Here is a 16,293-nt window from a genome sequence, read left to right on the forward strand (position 1 = left end):
GCGAAGGCTGAAATAAAACAGAATCGTGCAGAATTGACGACACTTTACAAGAGGTTTGGGGAAAAGACGGTAAGGGCAGTTAATATCTTTTTGTAGCTTCAGACGATTAGCAGAGTACGATAACTTGCACAGAATTGAGCTAGAAACAAATCTGACAGTAACTGATACTCGAGTTATCGCTGCGCAAACAGAGCTTGAATCTCTCCAGCTGCACATCTCCAAGGAAAGGAAATTATCAAGTTTTCTTTAGATAATTCGAATTTATTTTGAGCATCTCTTGATAATTTTCAAAAGCTTCGACAAAGCTTTCATGACTTCAGTGACGATATTTTGGAGATAAAAGAGACCAAAAAACTTCCAACGGCAAAGTCTGAAAATGAAGAGCAAAGAGACAAAAATCAAGACGAAGAATTTGACTGGGCTGATGATCAAGTCTAATCTTTTTTCAGAGAAACAATGTGCAGCCATTCGAGCCCGCCTTTGCGTACTTTATTATTTTTTTCTAGAATGTAAATGATCTGTATTCGTTATTTATGATTTCATAACAGTCATCCGAGAGAAGGTTGGTTCACGAAGTTAGCTTGAAGTTTGGAATCTGCGAATGATGATGGAATATTCCAAATGGGCTCTTCTTCCTGTAAGTTTATTAATTGATTCTTTTTCGAATGTCCGTTTAGTCCATTTATTGTATTTGGTTCATTATTATGCTGATTATTCTCCTCATTCAAGCAAAGACTAGTTGTCATATAGAAGAGCTCTGGTGGCCCTTCATTTCCCATCTTGGAACTAGGTAAGATGAACAAGCTTTGGCAATTTTTTTGAAGAATTAAGAGACCCGGAGGACAAAGTATTCACAGCGACATTTGCCATCAGCGGTCTGTTGGCAATGTCGACAATGACAGTCGCATATAAATTCTTCGACTCTTCGAATCCAAAAGAAAACAGCAGAATTAACATGATTGCTTGGATCATTGGTCTCGCTGGAGCGTTTTTCAAGCTTCTTGTCGGCGGCTATGGCGTGAGTACTTCCTGTTTACGTTCTGGCTAAATTGAGTTAGGTTTATGATGCTGCGACAATTCATTTTATTTGCGCTGGGTTAGCTTTCTTTTTTGGCACCATTTACTGCTCCTTGATGGCTGTCGTGACAAAAAGGTAGGAAAATTGTCTTTTGTAAACAGGTCATTCTTTAGATATATTGAGCAGAACCCAAAGAGGAGATGTACGTGCATTTACTATCTCCGATTAACCCTGTCCGTTGTCTTGATGATTGGATTTGTCATCGGCTTTGTTCTCCATAATTACGTCAGCTCGATGCCTGAGTTCTGGGAGTCACCTGTCATGTAAGTTATCATATTTAAACCTAAACAATAAGATTTCTTTAGAGATTTGCGATCACTTGGAAGACCAGAGTGTAACCAATTCGCAGATGAACTGAAGGCAGAACCAAATGCATGGAAGCCGAGACAACATTCTCAGGAGTACATGGTCCTCACATTCGTTGGCGGCATAACCGAGTGGATTATGGGTACGTAAAATTTAATTTTCTGCCTCTGAAATTCAGTTATTTCTAGGCTTCGGTTTCATTACCTACCTTGGAAGCTTTACTGTCGAGTTCGCCCGAATCGAAAATATCACTTTCGAAATCGAAGAGCGCGCCGAACTCGAGGAGCAATTTTCAACGATAGAACAACCCAGCTGGTCAGCACTCCACAAGCAAAAGGAGCTTCCGAACCCAAAGCCCTAAGAAAACTTTAATCATTCGCAGGAATCAACTCTGACACAAGTGCCTTTCAATACTCAATAAAACTACATAAACCTCAACTCTCGTTACTTTTTAGAAACTCTTTTTTTTGAGAAAGAGTTTTCTTAGTCGGTTTTTTGGTTTAGTTTGAAGGGTTCAAAGCGAGTTTGTTTGTAGAGGCGCGTTATATTGCCGTGAATTACACTTTTGAGACTTTGAACTTCTCGATTTTGAAAGGGAGTGGAAGTGTCACGTGCCGAAAATGGCACTTGAGAAGCTAAAGCCGCGGCGAGCTCAAACGCTTTTGTTGTTGATTCAGAGGAAATCAACTAAAACACAAATATAATAACAAGTTTGTATTAAATCGATGAATACTCCTCTCCAGCTATTTATCGATAAATTTGCAAATTTTGGATTTTATTACTCGGGTAATCATTTCCGGAGAAATTCGCAAAAGCGTGAAAATTTCGCGCCGTTATTGACAGTTAAAATATCACTTGTGACGACAAGTGCTGACTCTGTTTACTGGCCAAATGCGGGGATGAAAATTTTTATGCAAATATCAGGTTTCTTTGAGGCTGGGCAAGAAAGACGGTTTACAGATGATCATCATTGAAGAATTGCAATTAGGCGTAGCATCAAAGGTTATTTGCAGGGATTTTAGGAAACTTGGATGATACGAAGATGAATCAATAAAGAGTTTTTTTTTCGAAATAATTTACGAAATCGAAAAGAAGAACAAAGCGGGTACTTCACACTGTTAGTCAAGATTCTTGCCAAGAACTACCGAGCTATTTTCCTATGTTCAGCTGAACGGTGCCCAAGCAACACGGAGTCCCCAACAAAGCTCGCTCAAAAAACTCGGAAGTAGCTACAGATGGCTTTAACTCTCACAGATTCCACTTCCTGAGCCTCTCCAAACGGCGATTGTGTCAATTGGAGAGATGAAATGGCGCTAACAATTCTCTTTTGTAGCGAATCCGATCCAGCTGTAGATTTTAACCAAAACAAAGAGGAAGATTAATTCAAGCCACAGGAAAGCGGATTACTCTGTGGTTACTGTTAAGTAACTATGGAACGCCGCGATATACTGTTCTGACTCGTATGGTTAATGGAACAACGGAAACAGCGAGTCTTCTTTGATTTTCTCCTCGAGGCCTAGGACCAGTCTTATTCAATCTCACTCATTTATGATCGAATATCTTTCTTATTATGATATAAATGATTACTACTAATTTTTAAATTGAAATTCAATTGTTTAATAATTTATGATATTATTCTAAAAATTATCGCATTGATGAGATTAATACTTTCAAAAAATCATATAAGCGTCTAAACAGGTCAAATGTATTAATTTGGAAGATTACCGACAGTCTACCTTTTGATCTTCTTTTCAACAATAATCTTTGGATAGTTCACGCCTTCGGCGCTTTCTCTGGCGCACCGGAGCGCACCTCCAACAGCGCCGCGTTTTTTTTTGGTAAAATCTGTTTTCAGGTGAGAATAACTATTATTACAACTTATAAAAAAGTTTCAAAAAGATTAAAAATCGATTTTTGAAAAGAAAAAGAAATGAGTGCCAGTGATGACAACGAGGAAATTCTTAATTCCCCAGAAGATGGAGTCATTCCTTACCCAAGAACTGAGAAAGGTGCTAGAAAACCGAAGTGCGCTCGTTGCCGAAATCACGGAGTCATCTCCTGGCTGAAAGGACACAAGGCGAATTGTCGCTACAAAGACTGCAACTGCAACAAATGCATCCTAATCTCAGAGAGACGTCGGGTGATGGCAGCGCAAGTTGCGCTCAAAAGGCAGCAAGCAGCTGAAGATGCTATTGCTCTAGGCTTACGAATGCGACAGGACTCTTCTGATGGAGTAGACAACGCTGGTAACCCAAAGCTAGGATACTTAGCCCCTGGACCAGTGTTCCCAAAAGGTAAAACTTGCTAAAAGCACGCACAAATTTATGATTCTCTGAGGATCAGATCATGAGGACGAACTCGACGAAATCAGCGATGATGATGACTCAAAGCCAATCGTCGGAATCAAGCGCAAACTCGATGATAGCTTTGAATCTGCCCCACTCAAAAGATCCAGAACGAATTCAAAATACGTGAATCTCCTAGAGAGACTTTTTCCCGATCAGAAATCAGACGTAAACGCTGATAGTTTTGATTCAAATTAACATAATAAAGGTCCTCGAGCTCGTTCTTCAAGGTTGCAATGGAGACGTCGTCCGAGCGATCGAGCATTGCCTGGCAGTCGATGACAGCCGCAATGAGATCTCAAAGATAACGCGACAATCTGTTTCATCTGAGACTTCTTCTGCTACCCCGACGACCTCCTCTACGTCGCCAACATCGCCGGCTGAGTTTTTCCGAACTCTCACAAGTCCAGGTCGACCTCTGATTCCGCCGATCTCCCCTGCTTACCCTTACATGGTAACAAATTTTGTAAACTAAACAATTCTAACTTTTTGGCTTCAGTCCTCCCCAAGTCTTCTTTTCCCGTGCCTCTACCCAGGACTTGCCGGCTTAGGAAGCCACCCTCATCTCAACACAGACTTGGCAAAATGGAAAAAGTAAACTTCCCGACAACAATTACCGATATATGCCGGCCTGTATCTCTTTTTTTCAATTTTCTGACAACACAAGCGCATAGACGTGCTTTTTTTAAGGTTGTGCAATTTATTTCACCCACTTCCTCATTTTGAGACCCAGAACACCATACATATTTAGAATCAGTGAAAAAAATCTAGAAACTTGACCGTTTTAGTTTTTCGAAATTCACTTCCGGTTACGATTCTAGAGCCTGAAGTAGGCGAAATTTTGGAGTCATGGTAAAGTGTGACCTATCAAATTGATGCGCAGAAGATTTTCAATCATCTCATCATTGAGTAATTTGAAGAAACAGTCCCAAACGCGGTTAAACTGATCCGTAAAACTATGAAAAAAACATGATTTAATGAGAAATTTTTCAATTTTTACCGGTCGTTTACCGGCGGTTTTTGACCGCGGTTGAACTCGGTTCCGATAATAAATGACTAAATTCGTTGTGAGCTTCAATTTGATAGGTCATAAGCACGTTTTTCTTATAAATTTCGTGAACTTCCGGCTCTAGAATCGTAACCGGAAGTGAATTTCGAAAAACGAAAACGGTCAAGTTTCTAGATTTTTTTCACTGATTCCAAATATGTATGGTGTTCTGGGTCTTAAATTGAGGAAGTGAGTGCAATAAATTGCACAACCTTAAAAAAAGCACGTCATAACAATAAAGCGATTTTATGGAACTAACAAAAGACCAACTTCCCAAGTTGCTTCCAATTTGGAGGAAGTTTCTTTTAGAAAAACTTGACAATTGTTCTTCTACAATTTCCGTAACCACTCGATTTTAGGAAACACGCGCAAAATTCCATGATCATAAATTATATTTACAGTTAGTTACATGTGTTAGGTTCTTGAATGAAACTCCGTCGATTTTCTTTTCTTGGGTTTAAAAGCAATCTTCGTAGAAATCGACTCTGTTACCATCGGGGCAGCACTAGAAAGTTTTCAAGAATAATGTCAATAAACGAGCTGACCTTCTGCCCCTCACGGTAGTACTGAACATTGGGAATTCGTCCACAGCAGCCTATTATTTTTCCGTAGTGTAGGAATGACACGATGTTTGGTAGACTTATCGATCGAGCTAGAAACGAACATATCTGCTGGGGAAGAATAATCTGGGCTTGTATTTACGGCGTGTTAATATTTGTGTGGGGTTTTTTCTAGTTTGTTTGATGATTGTTTCTCCCCCGTGGGGGAGTGGGCCGAGCTCGCCGGTACTGCAATAGCGAGTCAACCCGTGGGAAGAGCGGAGCAAGCCCCTAACTACATCCCTAGTTCCAAAAATCAGGGTGACAATAGACGTCCCAGTAGGGACGGTCCCAGCTGTCACACTGAGAAGAACAGATACTACACTTGATCTTAGCCACAAAGGCCGGAAGCGATGCCGTGCTGGTGTGGAGAAAGGTACCGTTTTTCAAAACTGGCTATCGCGTTATGGTGCCTATTTCGATAGATGGCCTCTTACCTGTGAGAAGCGGAGGGGGCGCTACCGCGCTCGAGATAGCGGAGGATGGTGCTGGAAGACGATTTTCAGCTGGAAGAAGTTCACAACAATTTACAAAAATGAATTCCAAATTAAAGTTTCTAGGTAGCTTGCTATAATGACTTCTTATTACTTTTATTACTTAATTTTCTTCATGACAATATTTTGCCTAATGTGACATTAGTAATCAATTCCTTTCAAAATCAACATTCACTACTAAGTCGGAAAGACGAGCTGATTTAGGAAAATTCTCATCTGAAAATTGCTGATATCCATGAGAACAAGAACTTGTGTCTAGAACTTGTCTTGAGCGATGAATTGTTTTTCGAGTTTGGGAAAGTCAGAGAAGGTGCTTCTGCTAGGCGCGGCCCCGCGCAGTCGCTCGATTTCTAAAGAAAATGATATTTGTGATGTGTTTTCGCTTCCGGAATCGGTTACGGTTCGTGGTGCCTGAATGTTTGAGACATCTTCGCTCCCAGTTGAATGGCGGCTGGCCCCACTTCCGGTGGTTTTGGATATTCCACTCAGGTTCAAGACCGGCCAGCTTCTCCGCCAAGGAGAGATCGCACTCGCATCTCTGTCGTTTACAAGTTCCGATGTCATCCGCGCAGACGAGCAAGTTCTCACCTGTCTGCTCGTTTTCTCGCCCGTAGACGTTATAATGACCTATTTCGTTCTCAGAGCAAGGAGCGTTGAGCTTAGAGCTGTACATGCAATTATAGCAGGTGCTGTACTCTCTGCAAGATTTATCGATATTGTCGACTGGGTCTCCAGTCCCGATACCGAGGTCACCCGCCCCGTTTGGAAAGCACCAGCAGCCGTAGAAGCAATACTTCCCGAGGAACTTCTGTTTCTGACGAAATTGAATTGCGAACTATTGAAGGTTTTACAAATTAAAATGATGTCACCGAGAAAAAGTTCTATCTTTATTTTAACTCGCTAAAACCCGCCCCTTTAGCTGCACATATCGTTTGACAAAAGCTTTATCTTCTTCCGAAAACTCGGCTCTCGAACTTTTCAATCTTACGCGTTCCCTCCCCGTCGCAATGAGTTCCAACAACCCTCGATCAAATTGGGGATTTCTCTGAAAACCGTTATTAAAACTACTCTTACCAGGTGGCGGCGCGGGTCTGTAGCTTGGTATGAAGTTGACCATTATTTCATCGTATAAATTTTGATAGTCTCTTCTGCTCCAGTTCTCTAGCTTCATGTGTTCCATAAGCTCTTTCACTAGAATTTCTCTTCACAATAAATGTCGATAAAATTGTTTTTACCATCTTGCGTTCGATTGTACTGCAATTTGCGAATATCAAACTTATGGTGGCTCGACTCGACAAACACTCCTCTCGCCGAGATTACAGTAAAAAAGGGCCAAAACAGGAGCACGCCGCGCAACATGATTTCAAAATAGAAACTGGCGGAAGTTCCAGCGACCGCGTGGTCGATTGTGGTCAGCAGCGCCACGGAGAATGGGGGCGCCTCCCATCCTGATTCTCCAAAGGTTGAGTTCAAGGAATGCTTCTTTTTGATTTGATATCTATCACATTCATGATTCAAAATCGCAATAATAAAAAATAGGTTCTATCATGAATGATTGAAATTTTCTACATTTTTAGGTCTTTTAAAATTTGCGATCTCCTATCTACCATGAGATTTTTTTAGAGAGGGAGAAGGCCCCATTTACCCACACGTCATTCATGTTTTGAAAAATTTTTGAGTAAAATTCAGATTGAGATTTGATTTACCGCAACTTTCCCAGATTTCAATTCGCATTTAGCCAGAATATTTACTAGAGAATGGACAATTCCACTTTTCCAAATAACACCACCTCACATTTTTCTGAGGTCAGCAAAGCTTATGAAGAATATTTTTATTGAATTTTAAGGCGGATCCGATTTCTTTCTTCAATTCTTCAGAAGACTATGTTTTCGCTAATGTGACGGAAACTGCTATTTCCCCAAGAGAACTGGTCTTTGAATACGACGGCGATGAGTTTGACACTGTCAACGAAACTTACGCCCTCGTCAACGGAATTTACCTCGAAAACGGAACAATTGGAAACGACACGCTTGATGGTCGACGATACGTACCTTCGGCTATTCCCGATGTAAGAGTTTATAATGGTTTCAATTAAAATTTCCCATTCAGTACCTCACTACAACTAAACCAACTGAAGAGACGAAGGGTAACGACGGGAAACAAGGTTTCATATTCCTGTTCGGGCTTTGTGGAATCATTATTCTCATCGGTCTTCTCCTCAAGTTTTTCAACAAGGGAAAAGATCAAGAAGAAGATGAAGAGCACCAGAATCTGAGTAAGACCAAATTATCCTTCTTTTTTTGTTAATTTGCTAAATTTAGAAGCGAATGAAAACCCGAACGAAAAATTTAGCAAAATGTAGCTTTCAATTACGCTATCAGAATAATATTCAATAAAGAATACATGTTATGAACATGAAGTTTTATTTCTGTCGACTGAACTTGGGGCTTATTGAGTTGCGATGAGTTTGGCACTTGTATTCTTATTCAGGGTCATCGAGCAAAATTAATGATTACCAAACTTTCATCTAGTCGATGTTAGTGAGCATTAGTGGTGAAACGTCAAATACAAAGACAACTGTTTTCCAAAGATGAAAACATTGTCACGCGTTTTTAGTTCGTTAGTCAGACATGTGCAAAGGCATTTAGAAAGTCATTAATTAAGGCAGTCTACGTATTTCTCACAGTGCTCATTCCAAATTTACATTTCAACACTTCAACCCTGAAAAGTGATTATCAACACAGTGAGAACAACTTTCCTTGCGGAAGGATGATCCCGCTTAACAGCTGGCAGCCACGGGAATTTAATTAACAAGCATGCACCCTGGAATACGGTCTAAAGGAGAAGAAGGCTGATTTTCAAAAGGACACGCTAAAATTCACACTAGTTTCTGTTTTTCAAATGTACAGTATCGCTTCGCTCTTTACGACAATTGCATGACCACTGTGGCAAAAGAAGGCCTCATGCTTCGCGATATCTTTGTCGGAGTTGCTTTTGCTGCATTGAGAATTGAAGTCCGCACTTTCTGATATTTTGTCTTTTTATACGTCACGTGGGGCCCATGATCTGCCTTTTGTGGCTTTCTTCTGTTCTTCATGTTGCCTTGGCGCAATCTGAAAGACTTGTTCTTTCCAATCAAAAAGTTAGATATTGATACTATTTCGCTAACTGTTTATGTTTGCGCAAAAAAGTCAATTCCAAGTTCAAGAAACGAAGAAATATGTGAATCGGCTAACAGCGTTGCCCTTTTCGCCAATTTCAAAATGATGGAACTGGCTGCTTACTTTACAAAAAGGCGCAAGGCGAGAAATTGCTTTCTCCGGTACTTACAGCAGGTATTCGATGTCTACTTCCCGCTGGCAAACATTCTTTCGAGAAGGGATTGAGTCAGAACAAGAAGTTGAAGTGGATGGAGAATCCCTTGGAGAGATATTCTTTTCTTGGCCTCGACGATTTTGACAATCGAATCGCGAAGGATCGATCTTTTCCTGATGAAAAAAGTTAATTTTGTTTAAAGATATAAACATAATTAATAAGTAGGCAGCGCCTGTTTTGCCCAAATTCCCGGATCGCCCACATCCCGGATCGCCCATTTTCCTGGATCGCCCATTGTGGGCAAAACGGGAAAATGTGCGGAACGGGATTTGTGTGCAAACCAGGATTTGCAATTGTAAATTTGAAATTTGATAATCGATCGAAATTGATCTTTGGAAATCAGACATTCCAAAGAAGATTTGACCGAGTTATGATTTTATTTGTAGGAAGAAAAGATATAATACCCAGGCAGGGGTCTAAATATCAGCCAAAAACCCAGTGCGAGAGCGAAACTTTTTTTTCAAATTTTGTGCGAAGAGAAAGCGAAGCGAATTTGAACTTCCAGTGCGAAGCGAAAATTTCTTTAAAATTGCGAACATTTTTGGAGATAAAAATTTTTATTTCAAAAATAATAGAATTCATTGGTTTTCAAAAATTTGACAATTATAAAAACGTCGATATAAAAGGGTAAGTTCACAAAGGTTTGTGATACATAAGGCGACCATCTCGAATGCCTGAAGGAAAACCCTAAAATGTATTTTTTGCGGAATTATAAGACCCAAACTAAGGTCCCGAAGCCTCCGAGAGAGTTCAAGCTCTTATCTTTCAAATAAGGTGCTCAGGGCTACTGTGTTCATAAGAATTAACCCTGAGATGGCCCATCTCAAGTAAGGTAACATTCGGCACTTGTAAAGGTTAAAAATTTCAAAGTGACAAATTAAACATCACAATTGTTATGATATTCTTACAGACGCCCTACTATAGAGCAAAAAGTAACCGCCTTTTGATAAATAATGTCACTTTTTCGCTTTTTTTCGCTTTTGAGAGTTTGATATTTTGTGCTTCGCTTCGCTTCGCTTCGCTTCGCAATAAAGCGAATTCGCACTGCGAATTTAGACCCCTGACTCAGGGATAAAGAGTTCCTTTTCTAATTTTGTAAATCCCGTTCTGCCCAATCCTGAATCGCACATTTTCCTGATTCGCACATTTTCCCGTTTTGCCCACAATGGGCGATCCAGGAAAATGGGCGATCCGGGATGTGGGCGATCCGGGATTTTGGGCGAAACGGGAGCTGCCTAATAAGTATGAACGTACAGATAATAAAAATTTTAACCTTCGATTTTTTCTCTTTAAAAATTTCAGCTAACTTGTTCCAACTCTTTCCAAGAATAGTCATTGTTCCGTTTTGTCTCTTGAATACGCTAGAAAGTCGCTTGTTTTCTCTGCGTGTAAGTGTTTCTATCAGTAGTTTTCCAGAAAATCCAAAGTTAAAAGGGATAACCGCTGCTGATTGTTAGATGTCGTCAAGTATAAGTAGCAGCTGTGGGCCGTTTCCTTATTATTTTCCGTGTGAGGCCTTATCGAAAGCATTCTGTCGAGATCTTACTGTAAAGGTGGTGACACGAGAAATCAAGCGAGCAATACATCAAGTGAAGGAAAGCGATTTTGACACTATAAACTTGCAGTCCTGTGGTTACTCTTTCTGTCAACGAAAAGAAGACGGACCTGCCGATCTAGAGTCGCGAAATAATCGGTTGCATTTTTTTGTTTATTGGAGCTGATTTGTACTTCCTGATTCTTGACCGGTGTCGCGTTGACTAGCAGTTGACTTTTTGCGGTTTCCGTAAACTCGAGAGAAGATAATGATTTTAGCGGGCAAGAATGGCCTTTTCAAAAAGAAAGAAAGATAAAATTCAATTTTCTAACACTTTGTCATTATGAACGGCCACCAGGAAAAATGTCAATTTCGGAAGTTTTGCGAAAATAATCTTTTACAAAAATTGGCCACGAAAGAATTGTGGTTGAGGAGACTAGAAAGCCGGAAACGGTTCTCTATTTCTAAAAGATACGGTTTCGACAATTGTGCAATATTTTGTTTATTTAAATATAATTGGAATAGAAACATATAAGCTCAGTAGTGATGGCGCTGATGTTGTTGCTGGTGCGACCGTTCTTGGGGTCGATATGTGCTCCGTCCTTGGTGAAGATGCTGATCTGCATCGCGTTGACTCATTCGGTACGAGCGCAGTGGGTCTGACATGTGAGTTGAAGCCTGCTGCCCAGGACGGGGAGGAACTGGAGCCAGGGGATAGTAAGGTGGCGGGTAGGGTTGTTGGTAGCTCATCGGATTCGGATGGTAACTTGGAACTGTGTTGTAATTAGCCCGATGTGATCCTTGTGGAATGGAGTTGTAGTTCGGCATTGACATGGCATTTTGTTCTTTTGAAGTTTCAACAGTGTGGTCTTTTTTTCAAATTCAAAAAGGTGATGTTATTGCTGAAACATTCCTCTGGGGTAATTTCGATTAACTGGAGGATGGCTAGGTAACAAAGGATGAGATAATTCATGTTTGCCATAATCTGTATCCTGAACGTCGTCACTTAAAATAATGAAAATATATTCATCTTACGTGACTAAGTTTCAACGGCGGTACGACATTTTTCAATTCGACGTCCGACGATGGTTTTCTCTTTTCATACAAATCACTGTATCCCATTTTCACTGGTTTTTGAGGTGGTTGTTCTGTCTTCTTTTTCTCTCGCTCGCTTCTATGCCTCGGTTGGACAGGTGTTTGAGTTGACGCTTCAGAAGTTATAGTTCGGCTGCTGAGTTTCGAGCTCATTCTGGTACTTTGAGACTGAGATGGCTCCGGGCTGGAACCGGAACTTTCTTTCAGTTGTGGAAGTTCTGTGGAGACCGAATTCTTCATTGAAATTTTCGATTCGTTCAACGCCTTCTGACGAAGCTCCTTCGAAAAATTAGAAAAATATATTTGATGTTTGTGGCACCTTATTTGATGTTCTCAAACTTTGATTCTCCATCATGTATTCTTGAAGCAAATTGTACAAGCTCCGATCTTGTTCTGCGTCTATTTCGCCACTGTCGATCTTATTTTTGGCGATTTGCTGTCGTAAGTTTCGATTCTCCTCCTTCAACGCGTTCAGTTTATTTTTTATCTCCACCATTTCGCGAACTGAACATTAATATATATTTTCTCATTAGTTGTATTAACCGGAATCGAGATTTTTGCTATTATCTCGAGCTGATCTTGGGGACCTTCTTTTCTTTTCCGAGATTGACCGAGATGAAGTCGGAGTTTTCGCCCCGTGAGACCGAGCAGAGCGCGGAGTTCTATGTGATTCGGAACGTGGGGTCTTATTCATATCAGGCTTATTTGATTCTGCATGATCTGACTGAAGCTGATGCGCGTGACTTGTGCTTTTTCGGCGCTCTCTTCTCCGTCTTTCATGTTGAACCCTCGGAGAGTACTCATTTGCTACGTTGCGCTCAGCACGGGGACTTGCTCTTGGACTTGGACAATTATCCCAAAGGTCCTTTCGATCTGGTAGGGGGCGCCTTATCGGGATAAGTAACTCTTTTTCTAGCTTGCCAAATTTATAAAATTCAATTATCCTACTGGCCTTTCGTTCTGCGATTTTCTCCCATCAGACCGGGGCGTCAAATAGTCTGCATTTTCACTATCCGACATTTGCTCTCCCCAAGAATTTTTCAAACTGATCTTTTTCATGCCACTTTGGAACAACTATCCTGCTCGTATTCTAGAAGTCCCCTTTTACAAGACTTTTATTATACTCGATCATAATTATGAAAACAAGGCTTTTTACCTTTTATTAATGAGTTTTTAGCCATCTGAACTTTCTCTTTTTCATGATTTTCTTGAGCAAAAATGGGGAGGTGTTTTCACTTTGATCGGGGTGATCAATTTTCCTCTTTGTCTAGCTTGCTTCTTTTATATTTTTCTTTCTGAAAATAAAAAAGAAACAATTCTTCCTTATAATATTTGAGTACTAATCAAATAGGCCCTTTCTCGACTCCCCTCTCTCGGAAGTAAATATTAAAATTATAATAAAAACGAAGCCACAGATCGGGCTCCTGTATTTGACCTGCTGAGCTTGCGGGCTCGATTTTCGTAAAAAACCTGTGTCAAACTGCAATTTACTCTCGTTCACGAACGAAAGTAAATAATCGGAGATTAAAAATATTGATATTTATTATATCTTGTTACTGAATAAATAAGTCTCGCACAGTTATCGAGAAGTAGTATTGAACTGATCAAAGTACGCGTTCGATGGCCGGTTGGTGTAAACTTCCGAGTCCATGTGATTGAGTCGCTCGCACTGCTCCTTGGCGAGTTTGTGGTTTTCCTCATCCAGCTTCTTCTGGATATCGCGGCGCTGTCGTTTTTCGCTATAAATCGGCTTGATAATATTTGTATGCGAAGAGTTTAGGGATAGTTTGCGGGTATTCTCTTCCATGATTTCAAATGAGAAAACTTAAGCCGTTCCTGCGCTCCATAAGCATAAGAGTTTTCGCCTGCTGGATTCTGTCGTTGTCCCATTGATTGTCGATTTCTTTATTTTGATTTTGGATCGCTTTATTTTCGCTTCGCTGAAGTTCTTGCGTTGATCGGATGTCTTCGACCTGCGCGGGACTCATTCCCTAAAGGAACTTTTATTTAAAAAATAAAACTAGACGATTTTACCTTCCATCGGTCAGTAAGAACTCGGTGGGAGCCAAAAGTGGACTTGGCGACAGCTGGATCTTCCGTCAGCATAGTACCAGTAACGTTGTTTCTGATATCGGTCAGTTTGTCCTGCAACTCGCGGTTCTTTTCCGCGGCTTCTCGCTCACGCTTCTCTTTAGCTTGCTAAATTGGCATTCAGAAACATTTGTAATTTTTCAATTTACCTGTAAGTTAAATTGCTTCAATTCCTTTAAATCAGCTAATCTCTTGGCCTCTTTTTGGTCGAGCATCGTTTGCCACATCTCAGCCCAGGCGATTTGCTCAGTAAGGTACTTATGGGTGGTATAAGCTTCTTCCTGCTCTCGTCGAAGTTTTTCCTCTCTCTGGCAGTCTGAAACACACAATTTTTGAAATCGAAAAATTAACAGTGATTTTACCTGCCCACTGTCGTCGCTGATCCTGCTGGATGGAATTTCGCGATGGACCAGCAAGATCTTCTCCGTCGAAAACTTGTGCCGACGAAATACCAAGATTAGTGTCGACATCGGCGACTCGAACTGGAGCGCTGTTCTTTTTCGATTCCGGATCGTTGAGGTCCCACTCACGTCGGGACTCCTTGGTCTGATGCTCGAAGCGGAACTCGTTGATGCGCTTGGCCAAGTCGCGTTCGTCGCGCTCTTGTCGCTGCTCGTAGAGAAGACCGAGCTTGGCGTTCTTGTTGCTCTCCCGACCGTACGCCGCGTTGCGCTCATCTTCGGCTGCTAGTCGCTCCTTCTTTTCAGCCGTCTGCCGATCGAGCGCGGGCTTGTCAACGCCGATAAGTCTGAAAGGCTTGGTTATCATAAAAGAACCAGCTGCTTAAAAATAGAGATAAGGATGCATATCCACCCTCGGGTGAAAATTTCAATTCGAATTTCCAAAAATCATTTAGTTCAATCTTTAGTTTGCGAAATAATTTGAATTATTGCTGCAGAATCTCAATCGAAGCGAGCATAAAATGCATTTTTTTCATTGCAAAATATGAATTTACATCGATTAACAATAGCATTGACTATTTTTGCGATACTAACTTTGCTACGTTATGTATCTTTCAGCCTTCAGAGCCAGAGAAAACTGACTGAAAGAAGAGTTTGGCCTATTTATTATTTGAAAAAGGAGTTTCGTCATTTTTCTTGATAAACAGTAAAATATTATTTCCAATATGAAAATCCTTAGACAGCTCATAAAACAGGAAGTTCGACGCTGCAAAACATCATCTATCGATATGCGCAAAAGAATCATCTACGGCTTGCTTTTCCAACAAACGATTTTGCAGTCTTTTGCAATGGAAAACCGTTCAGAAAAGACTGCACGTTTCAAAAAGAATTCGATATCATAGGTCTGGTTCCAAAAAACTAAGAATTTCAATCTACCAACGTTTTCAACCAAAATTAAGCAAACCATCATACTTGGTCGCCTGTTATCGACAAAGTTTTACCGGCTGCTAAGAGAATAACCATCCTTAGAGAGCCTATTTCGCAAACAATATCGAGTTTTATATACTTCGGTAAAGATCATATACGGGCTAATTCAAAATCACTTGATTCGTTCGAAGAATTTATACGGCGAAAATTTCAGACTAAGAAAATATACGGCTTCGAAGTTCGAAAAATTACGCACAATCCGAATTCAGCAGATTTAGGTTTGTCATATGTTTTAGGTTTTATTGAGATAATATCATTTATTAAGGATTAGCGAGTATAGCCGAAGAACACAAAACTCCAGAAGCTTTTGCTGAACACATTCTGGGATACTACGATTTAATTCTAATCATGGAGTACTTCGACGAGAGCCTTATCCTTCTCAAACAGCTGTTATCTCTAGAATACGAAGATATTATTTACCTAAGAGCGAAAGAAAATCACGAAAAAAGCTTCAGCGAGGAAGATTTGACCAAAAAGTCGAAAGAAATCATTTTAAAACGTCAATCTATCGACCAGATTTTATATGACTGCGCGAATAGAACGCTTTGGCGGAAAATAACTGATTTCGGACTTGTAAAAATGGACTCTGAATTGAAAATCTTCCGAGAACTCCGAGAAAAAGCCGACCCGAATGATCTTCTTTTAAATTTTCAGGGGAAGAAATTCATGAATTATTTGAAAAACGAGCAGCTTCTTACCTCTCCCGAGCGTTGAAGATTCGCTCTTGGCGAAGAGTTTCTCGCATTCGAGACTTCTCAATTGCCTCTTTCTCTTTTCGGTCGAGGAGCTCTCCGCGGGTCTCCATTCTCCAGCTGCTGACTTTTCAAACTGACGATTAAACGTAAACACGCCTCAGGCCGAGACGTGTTCTAGAAAATAAACGACTTTTGGGATGATTTATTTTTATTGTTTTATCAGCTTCTGAAAGGTAAATAGTTAT

General features: G+C 40.5%; 8 protein-coding genes, 1 long non-coding RNA gene and 1 other non-coding gene across 10 annotated transcripts in view; 4 read left to right on the forward strand and 6 right to left on the reverse strand.

Moving 5' to 3' along the window:
* The window catches only part of LOC145701025 (DNA damage-regulated autophagy modulator protein 1-like), a 36,019-nt gene extending 34,197 nt beyond the window's left edge, over nt 1-1,822 (forward strand). The window contains exons 2-8 of the mRNA XM_081778255.1: nt 507-637; nt 678-790; nt 832-1,018; nt 1,059-1,153; nt 1,192-1,341; nt 1,384-1,526; nt 1,573-1,822. Coding sequence (XP_081634381.1) covers nt 602-637; nt 678-790; nt 832-1,018; nt 1,059-1,153; nt 1,192-1,341; nt 1,384-1,526; nt 1,573-1,745 — 897 coding nt within the window. The 5' untranslated portion in view covers nt 507-601 and the 3' untranslated portion in view covers nt 1,746-1,822. The remainder of the gene's footprint in view (nt 1-506; nt 638-677; nt 791-831; nt 1,019-1,058; nt 1,154-1,191; nt 1,342-1,383; nt 1,527-1,572) is intronic.
* A 1,451-nt stretch (nt 1,823-3,273) lies between these two features.
* On the forward strand, nt 3,274-4,958 carry LOC145703193 (doublesex- and mab-3-related transcription factor dmd-4-like). The gene is made up of 4 exons (XM_081780518.1): nt 3,274-3,678; nt 3,722-3,897; nt 3,938-4,183; nt 4,229-4,958. Exons 1-4 carry the CDS (start codon nt 3,315-3,317, stop codon nt 4,325-4,327), a joined length of 885 nt encoding a protein of 294 aa, XP_081636644.1. The 5' UTR covers nt 3,274-3,314; the 3' UTR covers nt 4,328-4,958.
* Nucleotides 4,959-5,170: 212 nt separating this feature from the next.
* Nucleotides 5,171-5,887, reverse strand: LOC145705646 (uncharacterized). Its single transcript, XR_014134618.1, has 3 exons — nt 5,814-5,887; nt 5,323-5,429; nt 5,171-5,282 (listed from the first exon to the last, which is right to left on the reverse strand). It is a non-coding gene; the product is annotated as an uncharacterized LOC145705646 (long non-coding RNA).
* LOC145706229 (U2 spliceosomal RNA) lies at nt 5,541-5,731 on the reverse strand. Its single transcript, XR_014134666.1, has one exon. It is a non-coding gene; the product is annotated as a U2 spliceosomal RNA (small nuclear RNA).
* A 238-nt stretch (nt 5,888-6,125) lies between the features above and the next one.
* Nucleotides 6,126-6,701, reverse strand: LOC145701908 (uncharacterized). The gene is made up of 2 exons (XM_081779120.1): nt 6,270-6,701; nt 6,126-6,220 (listed from the first exon to the last, which is right to left on the reverse strand). The coding sequence occupies exons 1-2, from the start codon at nt 6,541-6,543 to the stop codon at nt 6,126-6,128; spliced, it is 369 nt and encodes a 122-aa protein (XP_081635246.1). The 5' UTR covers nt 6,544-6,701.
* Nucleotides 6,702-7,565: 864 nt separating this feature from the next.
* Nucleotides 7,566-8,295, forward strand: LOC145703135 (uncharacterized). Its single transcript, XM_081780451.1, has 4 exons — nt 7,566-7,675; nt 7,717-7,938; nt 7,980-8,145; nt 8,192-8,295. Exons 1-4 carry the CDS (start codon nt 7,628-7,630, stop codon nt 8,230-8,232), a joined length of 477 nt encoding a protein of 158 aa, XP_081636577.1. The 5' UTR covers nt 7,566-7,627; the 3' UTR covers nt 8,233-8,295.
* On the reverse strand, nt 8,280-10,735 carry LOC145703137 (uncharacterized). The gene is made up of 3 exons (XM_081780452.1): nt 10,519-10,735; nt 9,201-9,358; nt 8,280-8,983 (listed from the first exon to the last, which is right to left on the reverse strand). Exons 1-3 carry the CDS (start codon nt 10,579-10,581, stop codon nt 8,794-8,796), a joined length of 411 nt encoding a protein of 136 aa, XP_081636578.1. The 5' UTR covers nt 10,582-10,735; the 3' UTR covers nt 8,280-8,793.
* Nucleotides 10,736-11,675: 940 nt separating this feature from the next.
* Nucleotides 11,676-13,178, reverse strand: LOC145704178 (uncharacterized). The gene is made up of 4 exons (XM_081781616.1): nt 13,031-13,178; nt 12,194-12,378; nt 11,815-12,153; nt 11,676-11,771 (listed from the first exon to the last, which is right to left on the reverse strand). The coding sequence occupies exons 1-4, from the start codon at nt 13,053-13,055 to the stop codon at nt 11,676-11,678; spliced, it is 645 nt and encodes a 214-aa protein (XP_081637742.1). The 5' UTR covers nt 13,056-13,178.
* A 220-nt stretch (nt 13,179-13,398) lies between these two features.
* On the reverse strand, nt 13,399-16,193 carry LOC145702380 (RIB43A-like with coiled-coils protein 2). Its single transcript, XM_081779601.1, has 6 exons — nt 16,052-16,193; nt 14,328-14,713; nt 14,115-14,281; nt 13,909-14,073; nt 13,706-13,865; nt 13,399-13,608 (listed from the first exon to the last, which is right to left on the reverse strand). The coding sequence occupies exons 1-6, from the start codon at nt 16,156-16,158 to the stop codon at nt 13,454-13,456; spliced, it is 1,140 nt and encodes a 379-aa protein (XP_081635727.1). The 5' UTR covers nt 16,159-16,193; the 3' UTR covers nt 13,399-13,453.
* LOC145705386 (galactosylceramide sulfotransferase-like) lies at nt 15,092-15,912 on the forward strand. The gene is made up of 4 exons (XM_081782849.1): nt 15,092-15,242; nt 15,326-15,571; nt 15,619-15,852; nt 15,893-15,912. Exons 1-4 carry the CDS (start codon nt 15,092-15,094, stop codon nt 15,910-15,912), a joined length of 651 nt encoding a protein of 216 aa, XP_081638975.1.
* Nucleotides 16,194-16,293: the final 100 nt, after the last annotated feature.

The sequence above is a fragment of the Oikopleura dioica genome, chromosome PAR (assembly GCF_907165135.1).
Source record: "Oikopleura dioica chromosome PAR, OKI2018_I68_1.0, whole genome shotgun sequence".
Lineage (NCBI taxonomy): Eukaryota > Metazoa > Chordata > Appendicularia > Copelata > Oikopleuridae > Oikopleura > Oikopleura dioica.